The sequence below is a fragment of the Balaenoptera ricei genome, chromosome 9 (genome assembly GCF_028023285.1).
Source record: "Balaenoptera ricei isolate mBalRic1 chromosome 9, mBalRic1.hap2, whole genome shotgun sequence".
Classification (NCBI taxonomy): Eukaryota; Metazoa; Chordata; class Mammalia; order Artiodactyla; family Balaenopteridae; genus Balaenoptera; species Balaenoptera ricei.
Window position 1 is genome coordinate 43,477,630 of NC_082647.1, and position 12,405 is coordinate 43,490,034.

The 12,405-nt window shown below is 43.2% G+C and overlaps 1 protein-coding gene and 1 non-coding gene across 3 annotated transcripts in view; both read right to left on the minus strand.

The window, feature by feature from the left end:
* The window catches only part of NPSR1 (neuropeptide S receptor 1), a 154,573-nt gene that overhangs the window by 23,700 nt on the left and 118,468 nt on the right, over positions 1-12,405 (minus strand). For both annotated transcript variants that reach the window (XM_059932709.1, XM_059932708.1), the window contains 2 exons: positions 11,922-12,123; positions 1,716-1,792 (listed from right to left, as the gene is read on the minus strand). In XM_059932709.1, the coding sequence (XP_059788692.1) occupies positions 1,716-1,792; positions 11,922-12,123 (279 nt within the window). The remainder of the gene's footprint in view (positions 1-1,715; positions 1,793-11,921; positions 12,124-12,405) is intronic.
* Positions 4,340-4,446, minus strand: LOC132372300 (U6 spliceosomal RNA). The gene has a single exon (XR_009505168.1). It is a non-coding gene; the product is annotated as a U6 spliceosomal RNA (small nuclear RNA).

Consider the following 12,405-nt stretch of genomic DNA (forward strand, 5'->3'; position numbering starts at 1 on the left):
TTCTAGAAGAACCAGAGTGCAAAGACTAGACCACCATGAGGGAGGCACAAGGATCTGTGCTGAGCCACAAGCAAATGATAGATTCTTCATGGGTGGAAAATTTCCCAGCAGCCTGTGAACACCTCTGGGTTATACTCGTCACTCAGAGTGGAAGTCAGCTGCCTGTGACAGTGTCTCCTACTAGACCAGAGGCTGTCAAACATGGGTCCACATTAAGATCATCCGAAGAGCTTTTCCAAAGTAATGATGCCCAGACCCCACCCCAGATGAAGTAAATCAGAATCTCTTAGGCAGCAGTTTATGGGTACTGGTGCATTTGAAAAGCTCCCTGGGAAACACTCTTGTGCAGCTAGGGCTGGGACCCAGTGCACGAGACTAGGCTTCCTATAGTCAAGATCCATGCTATGTACTCCTTAGCATTCTTGGTCCTTTGGACCACTCCTGGCACGTGTTGGGACACAGCAGAATTGAACTGAATTCAGATGAAGTCACCAAGACTTATACATCTCTACTAATTCTCCTAGGGAAAGGGATACAGATTATTAGTGCCCAATAATGAATCCTCTTAACTTTCTCTCAGTTACACTAAAAGAAGTAGCTTCGATGTGGAGGAAAACAAGCTCTGTCTTGGTCCAGTAAAGGTAACAGCTGAAAGTCTGAAAAGAGGAAGACTTAGAGAGAATCTAATCTGTCCCCTCATTTTAACCCCTTGGAGTCCAGAGAGGTTAAATGACTTTGCAAGGTGGCACAGCTCTTAGTGGCACATCTGGAACGGAAACGAACTCTTCTTACTCCAGGGATCGGTGTTATACCTTGCTGCCCTTGTGTGAGCCTATGTGGGTGAGTATGTATATGTGTGTGCATATGGGCGTGTAAGTGTGTGTGTGTGTGTATGTGAGACTGGGTGTTTCAATGTGTGTGTTCATGGAATGGGAGGAGGTGTGGAAGCTCCATGGGCGCAGAGCTGGTCCCCTCCTTCAGAACTAGTCGCATTAAAGTAACTAGACACCCAGGAACACTTTCTCTTTTCTTTCGGGCACGTTGGTTTGCTGTGTTCTCTCCAGGTTGTCCTCAGAGGCCCAGCAATGTCTGCCTGGGAAGCAGGGTAGGGTTCCAAGTCTCAGCACCGATTGTGTAGGTGGTGCCTGGCATTAAGGTTTGCTGAAGCGGGATTTGGGGAAGGGTTGTAGCTGGCAGCCTCAGGCTCATTCTGCTGTGCGGTGGTGTGCTGGGACAGTGGGGACGGCATGAACCATGCCTTGACTGTCCTAGGGTCCAGGACTGTTCTGTGGATAGATGGCAGTTTTCTTGTGAATGTAAGCCAAGTAGAAATGTTTGTCCTCATGTTTTGCTGAATGTGCAGCTTCCTCCCTGCACTGTCCTCTCTTTTCATCCCAGAGTCCTCCAGGGGCCCTCTCTCCCAGACCTACCAGACTAGGGTGACCCTCAGGTCCTGGCTCAAAGGCTGCTTCGAAGGACTCTGCTGGCACTACTTGGCCAGGCCCAAAGTCCTCCTTCCTCACTTTTTAGGGAAGCCACGTGGAGAAAGCAGAGCCTGCCCGGTACAGCCTTTGGGGGTCTGACCTGCCAGCTGGGCCCTGATATGACAGAGCAAGCTTGTTACAACCAGAAAACCCAAGCTCATATTTGCTAGAGGAAAACCGGTACAGAAGCAAAATTAGCTAAGAGTTGGGTAATGCAGATGAGAGACTTACCTGAGCAGCTGGAAATCACTGTCTCATGGGCTTTACTTTTGACCCAAATAGTTCTGATCACAATGGCATAGACGACACTGTGGAAAGGACCAAAGATACTATTAAAATGTCTGGTGGGTCCATACTGTGAAGACCGCTCCCAGTTCCCTGAATGTGAGGTGTGGAGTCAGAGGTCTCTCAACCACGGTCTGCCCACCTCTGTAGAATCACGGTAGATGGCAGCTACTTCTTTTTTTTTAAGCCAGGAGGCTTGGACCTGGTGAAGTTAACTGATTTCTCCAGGATAACTCATGTGGTCAGAGGTATAGCTGAGGTTGGAATCCAAACACAGGGTTTAGGGTCAGAAAGATTTAGATTTGTGACTAGCTCCACTACTTGCTGGTTATATGACCTTGATTTTAGACAGGCTTTCATGTGCCTCCGTGATTCCCGCCTCGAGTGTTCACATCACTGTGTCATCCTCTCCCCTTGAGTGTGGCTGGACCTGTGACTTGCTTCTAATCAATGCATTGGGGTGAAAGTGATGGGATGTCTGTGATTACACAAGTGTGTAGCACCTGTCTTGCTAGTGTCTCTCTGTATTCCTAGCTTTGAAAAAGCAGGTTGCTGTGAGTCCTACAGCCCCAGGCAATCAATTCTGCCAGGAGCCCAGGGGAGCTTGGAGGAAGAGCCTTCCTCACTTGAGCCTCTGATGACACCCCAGCCTTGGCAGACACCTTGATGGCTGCCTTGCCTAAGCAGAGGACCCAGTTAACCCATGTCCAGACTCCTGACCCACAGAAACTGTGAGATAATAAGTGTATGTTTTAAGTCACTAGGTTCATGATAATATGTTACCCAACAATACATAACTAATACACTGAGCGAAATAGGAGGAATGTTTGTGTCCCTCTCCTCCCCCAATTTACATGTTGAAATCCTAATGCCCAATGTGATGGTATAAGGAAGTGAGGCCTTTGGGAGGTGCTTAGATCATAAGGAGGATGAAGTCCTCATGAATGGGATTAGTGCCTTTATAAGAGGAGACCCCACAGAACTTTCTTGACCCTTCTGCCATGTGAGGCTACAAGGAGAAGTCTGCAACCTGGAGGACAGCCCTCACCCGAATGTACTGGCAACCTGATCTCAGACTTCCAGCCTCCAGAACTGTGAGAAATACAGTTGTGTTGTTTAGAAGTCACCTACTCTGTGATATTTTGTTATAGCAGCCTGAACCCACTAAGACACTGGGCCTCAGTTGAGACTGTCAAATCGAGGTAGTAATACAAACCTCTTAAGAGGTTTATAGGGATCAAATGTGACAACATTTAAAGTGCTATGCATAGGGCTTGAAAATTAGCAGAGGCTCAATAAATGCCATTTTCTTTCCTCTCTTTCTTCCCCAATTTTCACATAATATCACACCTACTTTTACATGATATAATCTGTACCTAAAAGGAAAAAAAGTGTTAATGACTCAAAAGCATTAGCAAATTTTGTATTCTTTGTTCCCTTTGATAAATATAAACATGCATGCCTTTCTTTAATTAGTTATTTGACATTTCTAATTTATTAAGAACCTTGACTAAAAACTTTGAGACAAAGCACTTCTTCATTTTAAAACTGCACTAACTTCCCTCTTGAGAATCACTTGGTTGAAAAAAAATCAGAGTTCTAGTTTGCAGTAGCTGACAAAGCACTAATTGCTTTTAATGATCTTTAGAATATACCTTAATTAATGGCTGTGGTAAAACCCTCCTTATTGATTTTCCCCTGCTCAGAGGAGCGCTCTGAGTGTTCCAGGAAAGCTCGGGGCCTTTTTGGAGCATCCTCACTCCTTCTCATATACCTGCCCAGGAACTTTTCTGGAAATTGTTTGTCTGCATTAAAGAAAAAATGAGAAAGAAAACTGCTAATGAGTCTATTCTTTACCCTGAGTTGAATATTTGTTAGAGCAGGGAAACTTTTTCCCAGGTAAATGAAATACAAGGAGAGGTTACAACCACCATCAAGCATTAATTGTGTACTACAATTGCAACCCCAGGGCTTAATTGATCAATAATTCAAATATTTGTTGACCATCAACCATATGTACAATGGAAAATTAAGAAAGATTTTATGTGTTAGGGGTTTGGGCTTTAGTCACCCCCACCTCGTCTCCTTAGGATCAATCAGGCAGGTGGAAAGCCAGTACCAGCTTTACTGTTAGCCAGGAAAACTAATAAGTAAGATGCCTCTTTAGTTTATTCCCCAAATCCAGCCACTTCTCAGGGTGTAACAGTCATGCGTCAGAGAGGACTCTGAATACACTGATTTCCTTCTTCTTGCTGATTTCTTTCATCTAATTAATCAACAAGTTCTGTGGACTGTCCTTCAAAATGCCTCCATCACCTGCACCTTCCTCTCCATTCCTGATCTTCACTATCACTTCGGACCCTTATGATCTGTTTTTGTTTAATATTGATATTTCAATGATTTTTTTATTGTGGTAAAATAAACATAACATAAAATTTACCATTTTATCCATTTTTAAGTGTATAGTTCGGTGGCATTAAGTACACTGACATTGCTATGCAGCTATCACCATCATCCATCTCCAGAACTTTCTCATCTTCCGCAACTGAAACTCTGTACCCATTAAACACAGAAGTATGCATTACTTCACAAATTAATGTGCCATCCTTATGCAGGGGCCATACTAATCTTCTCTGTATCATTCTAATTTTAGTATACATGCTGCCAAAGCAAGCACCCCTTATAATCTCTTGCCTGATTATTTGCCATAGTCTTCTAAACACCTCCATTCAGCTAGCATCTTGAATGCCCACACCTCCCGCCATCAGAACTGGAGCTCTGGGACAGAGCAGCATTCCCTGGCTTAAAAATCCTCCAGTGCCTCCACTCTCCTACAAGATGATATCCAGTCTCTCAAGCAGGGCATCCAAAGCCTCCCACAATCTGTCTCTGCTTTCTTCATCTCCATCATTATCATCCTGCCTCCCTCCCTGCCCACTGTCTCTCAACACATTTTTTCTGTGTGGGCAACAGGAGAAACCAACTAAACTAACCCCGATTCCATACTTAGTTTGTGGTTGACTTTGGGTGAATGTGAGATCCAAGGTCTTCCATTTCTCTGTGTCTGCTTTCCTTTCTTCCTGAAAATATTTTTTTTAGCCCATTCTCCATATATCACTTTGCTGTGAAACCTTTCTGAGCTGCCTCTGTTCCTCAGTGACAGTTAGCTCCCCCTTCCTTGGGGCTTCCATGCTGGTGTAACACTAGGCACGCTGACTTTTGTCTATGGCAGTTGTATCTTAAAGATCAAGCAGACCTAGAAATAGCCCATTCTCAGAAACAGAGCTGAGGAATAGCACCTCCATTCTTTTGGGTCAACTTCTTCCATGTCTTTTCTTTATCTCCACTCCCTCAGCAGGTGTAGCTTTTCTTCAAGTTTCTTAAAAATCTGAAAACCTAAGGGTCACTAAGATTGAGTAAAATACCTCTTCCCTGCAACTGGCTGGTTTATTTCTTGATTTTATGGAAGACAGTCCAGACACAGACCCGTTTTCCTTCATTACCTTCATGAAGGCAGCTCCTGGCAGTGGGAGAGTGTGGGAGTCCAAGCCAGAAGAAGACCTTTCAAGTGGCATTAAGTACTTAAGAGGATGCCTGAGGCCAGTTCCTGAGTCTTGCTTCTGGATTGTGTATGAGGAGTGTCAGGAAACAGAACAAAAATTCTCTGTCCTCAAGACACATGGAGAGCATTCCACTCAGACCAAAAGTGCCCCTTTCACAAACGCTGCAGGACTCAGCACAGGCCTGGGGACTTGAAGGATGCCCATCACAGTCTTGGAGCCACAGGCTCCATCTCTGCCTCCACCTTTGCCTCATTTTGGGGCCTGAGGATTATGTCCAGTTGTGCTCTGAAGTTCTCATTAGAGGCCAAGCATAGGGAGGGGGAGTAGGGGGAGCTGATGCTTCACTTAGCACGGTCCTTTTTACTCTTCTCCTAGCAGGGGCTGAAGGATGCTCCCTGACCAAAAGTGTCTCTCCCCTTTATTAGTTAATTTCACTAATACTAATGCTATGAAGATAAAATATAGGGAGATACAAGAGTATATAATAGAAGGCTTGGCTTGTTCTGGGGGTCATGGAAACCTTCCCAGAGGAGGTGAAATTTCAGCTAAGATCTGAAGGATAAAATTGATTTTTTAAATGCAAGAGAGGATGATCATTCAGGCAGAGGGAACAGCATGTGCAAAGTCGCTGAAACAGGAGGGATCATGTGCATTTGAAGAACTTAGAGAAGGCCAGCATGGCTGAAGCATGGTAAGGTAGCTTGTGTGCCTTAAGATAAGGATGGAGAGTGAGGCAAGAACCACATCACACATGGCCTTTAGTGCAGGGTTAGAGGTCTTGGACTTTATCCTGAAACAATGGAAATCCACTGAATGGCCCTAAACAGGAAAGTAAAATGATTGATTAACATGTATTTTCAAAGATCAGACATTGTTCAGTGTGTATAATTTGTTTCTATACATATGTATATGCTGGTGTATGAATTGAACAGTCCTGGAAGGGTATATAGCCGGGGTCCCCAACCCCCGGGCCGCGGACCGGTAGTAGTGCATGGCCTGTTAGGAGCCAGGCCGCACAGTAGGAGGTGAGCGGCCGGTGAGGGAGTGAAGCTTCATCTGTCACTCCCCATCGCTCGCAATTCCGCCCAAACCAGCCCCTCCCTCCCCATCCCCCCATCCCCCCCACCCCCGCCTGTGGAAAAATTGCCTTACACGAAACTGGTGCCTGGTGCCAAAAAGGTTGGGGACCACTGGTATATAAGAAATTCTTAACAGTGCTACTTCTGAGGAGGGGGACAGGGCAGAAGTGGAAGGAAGATTTTTATTTTTCATTTCATACTCTTTTGTTGCTTAGAATGGGGAAATCTTCCAGAAGCTCTTCAGAGAGCTCACATTTCATTGGCTAGAACTGGATGACGTGGCCGTTCCTGAACCATTCACATGCTGAGGGGAGGGGTTGCCATGAGTGGCTTAGAGTGGAATGGATATGGGAAATTCAAACACAAGCATCCACCATAACCTGGCAGGCTAGTGATAATGGCTTTTTCAAAAGACCTAACTCTTGCCACCCCTCAGGTAAAAATATATAGGATGTCACTTCCTTCACTGATGCGATGGGTCATCTGACCTTGGCCTTGGACTTCATGTCATGGACAGTGCTGGCTAGGATCTTGGGCCCTTTTCCCCACCATGGCCTTGTAGGCCATAGAACTGTACTGACCTCAGCCTGGGGCTTTCCCACAGTCTGTTCCCCTTTCCCCAAGCAAAATAAGATGGATTTTTCTTTTCGTGTAACATAAATCAGTGCTCCATGACAAACGTCCTTTCTTCCACTTATTCCTTTGCAATTGTCGGCTCTGGATCTTTTAAGCCTCTACCTTTGTCTCACAGAGTAAAAATGATAGGAGAATGAGAAATCAATTAGGTAGCAAGAAAATAACCATAGCTAAAGTAAAGCAATTACACCAGGGCTAAAAACCTTTCCCAGCAACAGTTAGACAGTTGTGTCAAATAAATTTTGAAACAACAGGAGTTGTGTTGACCCAGAAAAACAGTGTATTGCCTTTATTGTCAGTCACTGTGGTTTCAAGTCTTGGGAGCCTGATTTAATTAATGACAGAACAGCTAAATCTTTATCCATACACAGCTCTCATGACAGTTTGCCACTGACAATACAACTCCTTCCTTCCTCTCTTTCCCTCCCTCTCTGCCTTTCTTCCTTCCTTCTTTCCTTTCACATATATTTATGGAGTATCTACCATATGCCAGAAACTGATCTAGGCACTAAATAACCAGAAATTTCCATACTAGGGGTGTGTGTGTCTCTGTGTGTTAGAGAGAGAGAGAGACAGAGATGGAGTGACATGACACTTCTGTCTGATTGATGAAGTTCATCAGTCAGGTCTGCATTGTTTATTTAATCAAACATTTATGAAGTGTCCATTGTGTGCTGGGTTTGGAGTCTAGAGATTAAAAGACAAGAGTCCATGTACTCAAGAAATGTAGCCACACTAGCAGGCAGTGGCTCTCCCGTGAAGCCTTAATGGCAACATGGACAAGCTGAGGCGGGATGCGGCCTAGGATTGGCAGGGGCAGCTCCGTGTGGGGTTGGTATTTGAAATGAGACAGAAAGAATGTGAATCATTTTGCCAGAAGCAAGGCAGCGTGAGTCTGGAGGAGTGCTCAGGCATAAGGAGTGATGTGCACAAAAGCCCAGGGGTGAGAGGAGTGTGGGGTGTTACGGAAACAAGAGATGGCTTGTTCTGGCTGCAGAAGTGGGTGCAAGGAGAGTGTGTGAGCAGCTTCTCCAGGAATAGCCACAGAATCTGAAAAGGACCAGCGATCAGTCTTAGCAGATATTAAATGTATATAAAGCTAGACTAATGAAAACAATGTGGTGTTAGGGGCAGAAAAACCTCTAATTTAGTTATTTGTGTGTTTTCTCCTTTTCTTAATTATGTCAATCACTACTAACTGGAAACAAAATGAAACCATATTCAAAGTGAAGAAACAAATGACAAACTAGGGAAATTTTTGCAACATATTAAAAAAGAAAAAGGTTATTGCACAAAGAATTCTCTAAAGATAGAGAATAGAGAAAATAAAAACAGAATAAAGTGAAGGGAATAGAAAGCTCAGAAACAATAAGAGCATTTATAATATAAATATGCATATGATAAAATTACCATTTCGTACCATAGAGAAAAGATAAATCACTCAGTAAGTGATATTGGGACAAATGACCCAGCATTAAAAAAAAAAACCAGACAAATTTAACTTAGATCTCTAATTCATATTACATAAAAATCAAATTAAACATCAAAATCAAATAAAAAATATTTTAAGGTGATATTTTTAACATACTCTCAACACTGAAATTATTTTCAAATAATTAAAATTATAAATCATTAAAAAGTTAAAGTATAGATAAGTTTGTGAAAGGGACAATTTCCTAAGAAAGAAAAGAAATGAAAAAATGTAAAGAAAATTGTGTGTAGATGTGAATACATTAAAATATAAAATGCTTATTTATTACAGAAAAGCCATATACATTTCATTCATATTTTCACATGCATTTATATAAAGTTTTACAAAGTGCTTTCCTGTGATTCTTTTTTTAAATCGAGTCATTTGACTTTCTAATTTAGGTATTCATGATTTCTCTCCTTGATTATGTCAGTCTTATTAACTGAAAGCAAAATAAAATCACATTCAAAATGAAAAGGCAAACTAAGGACAAACAAGGGAAATATCCTAATCGTATAAAAATAGGAAAAGTTTTTATATAAAAAATATCTCTAAAGAGAAAGAATAGAGAAAATAAAATAAAATGGAGAAAAACGGGTAAAAGAATACGAATAGGTAATTTACTTAAAAAACAAAAATAATAACGAACATATAAAATGTGTTCAACCTCATCTGTGATGAAAGAAATGCGAATTAAAACAACAATAGTATATATGTATTTTTGCCTATCAATTTGGTAAGAATATACATATATATATGTATATATATATCTGTATATAAATGTGTCACACATGAGCTTCTTTTGTCTACTCAATCTTGGAATTAAGAATTTAACCTTATCTGAAAGAGTCACTAGCAACAGAATCAAGCTCAGGGTACCAAAGTGTGATTAAGAAAAACAACAACAACAAAAAGAGTTGAGCTTTAGCTCTGAGATGAAATTATAGCAACTTATCCCTCAACTAGCTGGCAAACAAATCCTTCACAAAACTCCATCTGGGCCTGGTCTTGGTTCAAGAAGCGGGGAGTTGCTATGCTGCATCCCCCAGAGAGAAACTTTCTCTCCTGCAGAAGCCTGGCCATGGAAGAGGAAGAGGGAAGATGATGACTGAGTAGGTAGGAAATGCTTCAGGGAAGCTCAAGGACAGACAGAGCAAGGTCACTGAATTTTCATGGTTCTACCCCAGCTGGAAGCAAGGAGCAAGGAGCAGGATTTACTGAGGCCTTTGTCTGACAAGGGCTGAGTGATTTTGAAATCATCCCCTTTAATCATTAAGTTAGACTTTGCGTTTTCCAAGGACACTACAAAAATGCACAAGTTGGGCCGTAGGCAAGTTGGAGGAGAAGAAGAGGCAGCTCAAATTAATGGGGGAAATTTCAGACAGTGAAAGCCCCGCATGAGGGATCTGGCCAGACAGCACGTTGTGAGCCTGTGGTTCACGGCTGCATCCGCCCTGCTGAGCAGGGGTTTTGACTGATTTCAGGAGCTGATGGGAAATTAATCAGGAGAGAAGCAGGGACATTTGCTGCCACCGAAATCGTTATGTCAGTTGCCTGTGACGGCCTGAGTCACTTCCTTACAAATACTTTCTTACCGCTGCAACTGGCCTCTTTCCTCTTCCATGGGCTTCTTTTAATGTGGCTGTTACTTACCTTTGATTGATTGTCTAAATAACCTTCATCTTCCCTTCAGGTTTCCCCCCAGATTCAGCTTGGTGGAGAGGAGAGCAATAAGTTGAAATACAATATAGATGTTAACTTGTAGATTGAGCAGAGATGACTGGACAATATCTAATCTCAGTAAGGCTGAGGGGCTAACTGTGGGAATCACTCTGCTCCTGTCCAGCTCAACCTCTGATGCTGATGGAGAGCAAGTCATTTTGCGTCTTTTAGCCCTAAGTCTACTCGTGAAAAGTTTAGGGGCTGGACTATGTGGTGGATAACATTTTTTCCAGCTTTAGTATCTTAAGGGACTAAAGACGAACAAAGAGCAAGAACAAGAGATTCCTATAATGTCAGAAAACACTTGAAAAATACCCAACCACTTAATCTAAGAAATGCACATTGAAACAATGAGGTACTTTTTTAAACCTCTGTGGTCAGCAAAGACTTAATAAAGAAATGATACCACCTTCCTCTGGATCAGGGGAGGAAAAATGAGAGCTCTTGTTTACTGTTGGCAGGAATACACATTTTTTAATAGGGCAGTTTATGCATATGCATCAAAAGTCTTAAAATGAGCATCACCTGTGATCTAGCAATTCCATTAGAATGAGTTCTGAGGAAATAATCAGAGACTCATGAATAATTTTAAGTACAAAGATTTTTATCACAGCATTATTTATACTATTGAAACCCAAAGGCTGATTGATTTTCCTTTGCCCAGGACGAATTACATGACACTCGATGGCAGGCTTGGGGACACTCAGAAGGTGCAGGATGAGCAAGGCCCATGTACTACTCAACATGCCAGGTGTCTCCCTGCACTTCCTGATCCCATCCACCCGTGCAGAGCCATCTCTTTCAGAGATGATCCTGCCATCTGACCAAGGGAGACCCTGCCTTGTCCCGGTGGTTGTGGTCTTCTCTGTTGAAAGACCGTCTTTGGCCCACCATTGGCTGCAGGACAAAGGGAACATACTATGGCTTGGTTCCTAAGGCCCTTCACAATTGAGTCTCACTCCATCCAGAAAGAGCTTATTGCCAACTTCTTTTCCATTGGCACTGCCTGCCTGTCCTTTCCTGTCACCATACGCACTCTGACCCCTGGTTACCAGGGAAACTGCTTTCTCTCCACCGTCCCCTTCTCCTATCTGAAACCTTCCCTCCTTCAAAGGATGCCTCCAAGAAGTGTTCCCTGCCATTATTTGACCTCATCGCATACATTGTCTAGCATATTTTTGTGTGCTCTTCATTTTTTTTGCTCAGTTTTGTTTCAAGTTTGTCTTTTCGATTATAAGATCTCTGAAACTGGTACTACTACATCTTATATTTGAAAGGTTGCATGATATAGGAGAAAGAACAGGGTATGGAATCAGACAAACCTGGGGTTAAATCCTGCGTCATGTTGGGTAAGTTACTTAACCTCTCTGAGTTTGAGTTTGATCACTTATAAGATGGGGATAATAGTTATTTCATAGAGCTGTAGTGTGGTTGATGAGATCAATGTTAACCACTTGGTACAATGCCTGCCCCACAGCACATACTCAGAAAATGTCAGTTCCCTCCTCTTTATCCCACTTTGGAGGAGTTGAGCTTAGCACGGAGCAGCTTTAGATAAAATCTTGTCCCCTAGCCCGTTCCCCAAAGGACACTAGGAGCAGTGAGTGACCTGTAAGGGAGGAGAGCGGCAGTTGGTGAACCGCGAAAGCCCCTGTATGGGTCTGGCCTGCTGGCCTCTTACCTGATGATTGTCAGGGGGATGAAGTACACCAGGAAGGCCACGATGGTCATGTATGGGGTCCAGTAGGAGTCGTCGGGCCACAGGGCCCAGCACTGCACTTCACCATTGGAGAGTTTCCTTTTCCCAAATATGATAAGGGTGGGAATGGAGAACAGGAAAGAGAGGCTCCAGGCAATCACGCTGAGGACCTTGGCCTGCTTTTCTGCTCAGAGAAAAGAAAGGGATGCTTGGGCATCTGGAAACATCCTTTGGGGGCACGCTTGGTGTCTAGTGTGGAAAAAGATCATGGTGGAAGAGGGATTCTGGAACTCTCAGAGCCTCAGTTTCCTCATGCATAAAATGGGGATAATAGGACCAGCATCTAAGGCTGATGCAGGGATTAAAAAGAGTATGCTTACACAGAAGCTAGAACACTGCCTGGCATAAGGTCAGTGTTCCCCAGTTTCTCCTCTTTTTCTTCCCCGATTTACCTGCTTGACTTGAG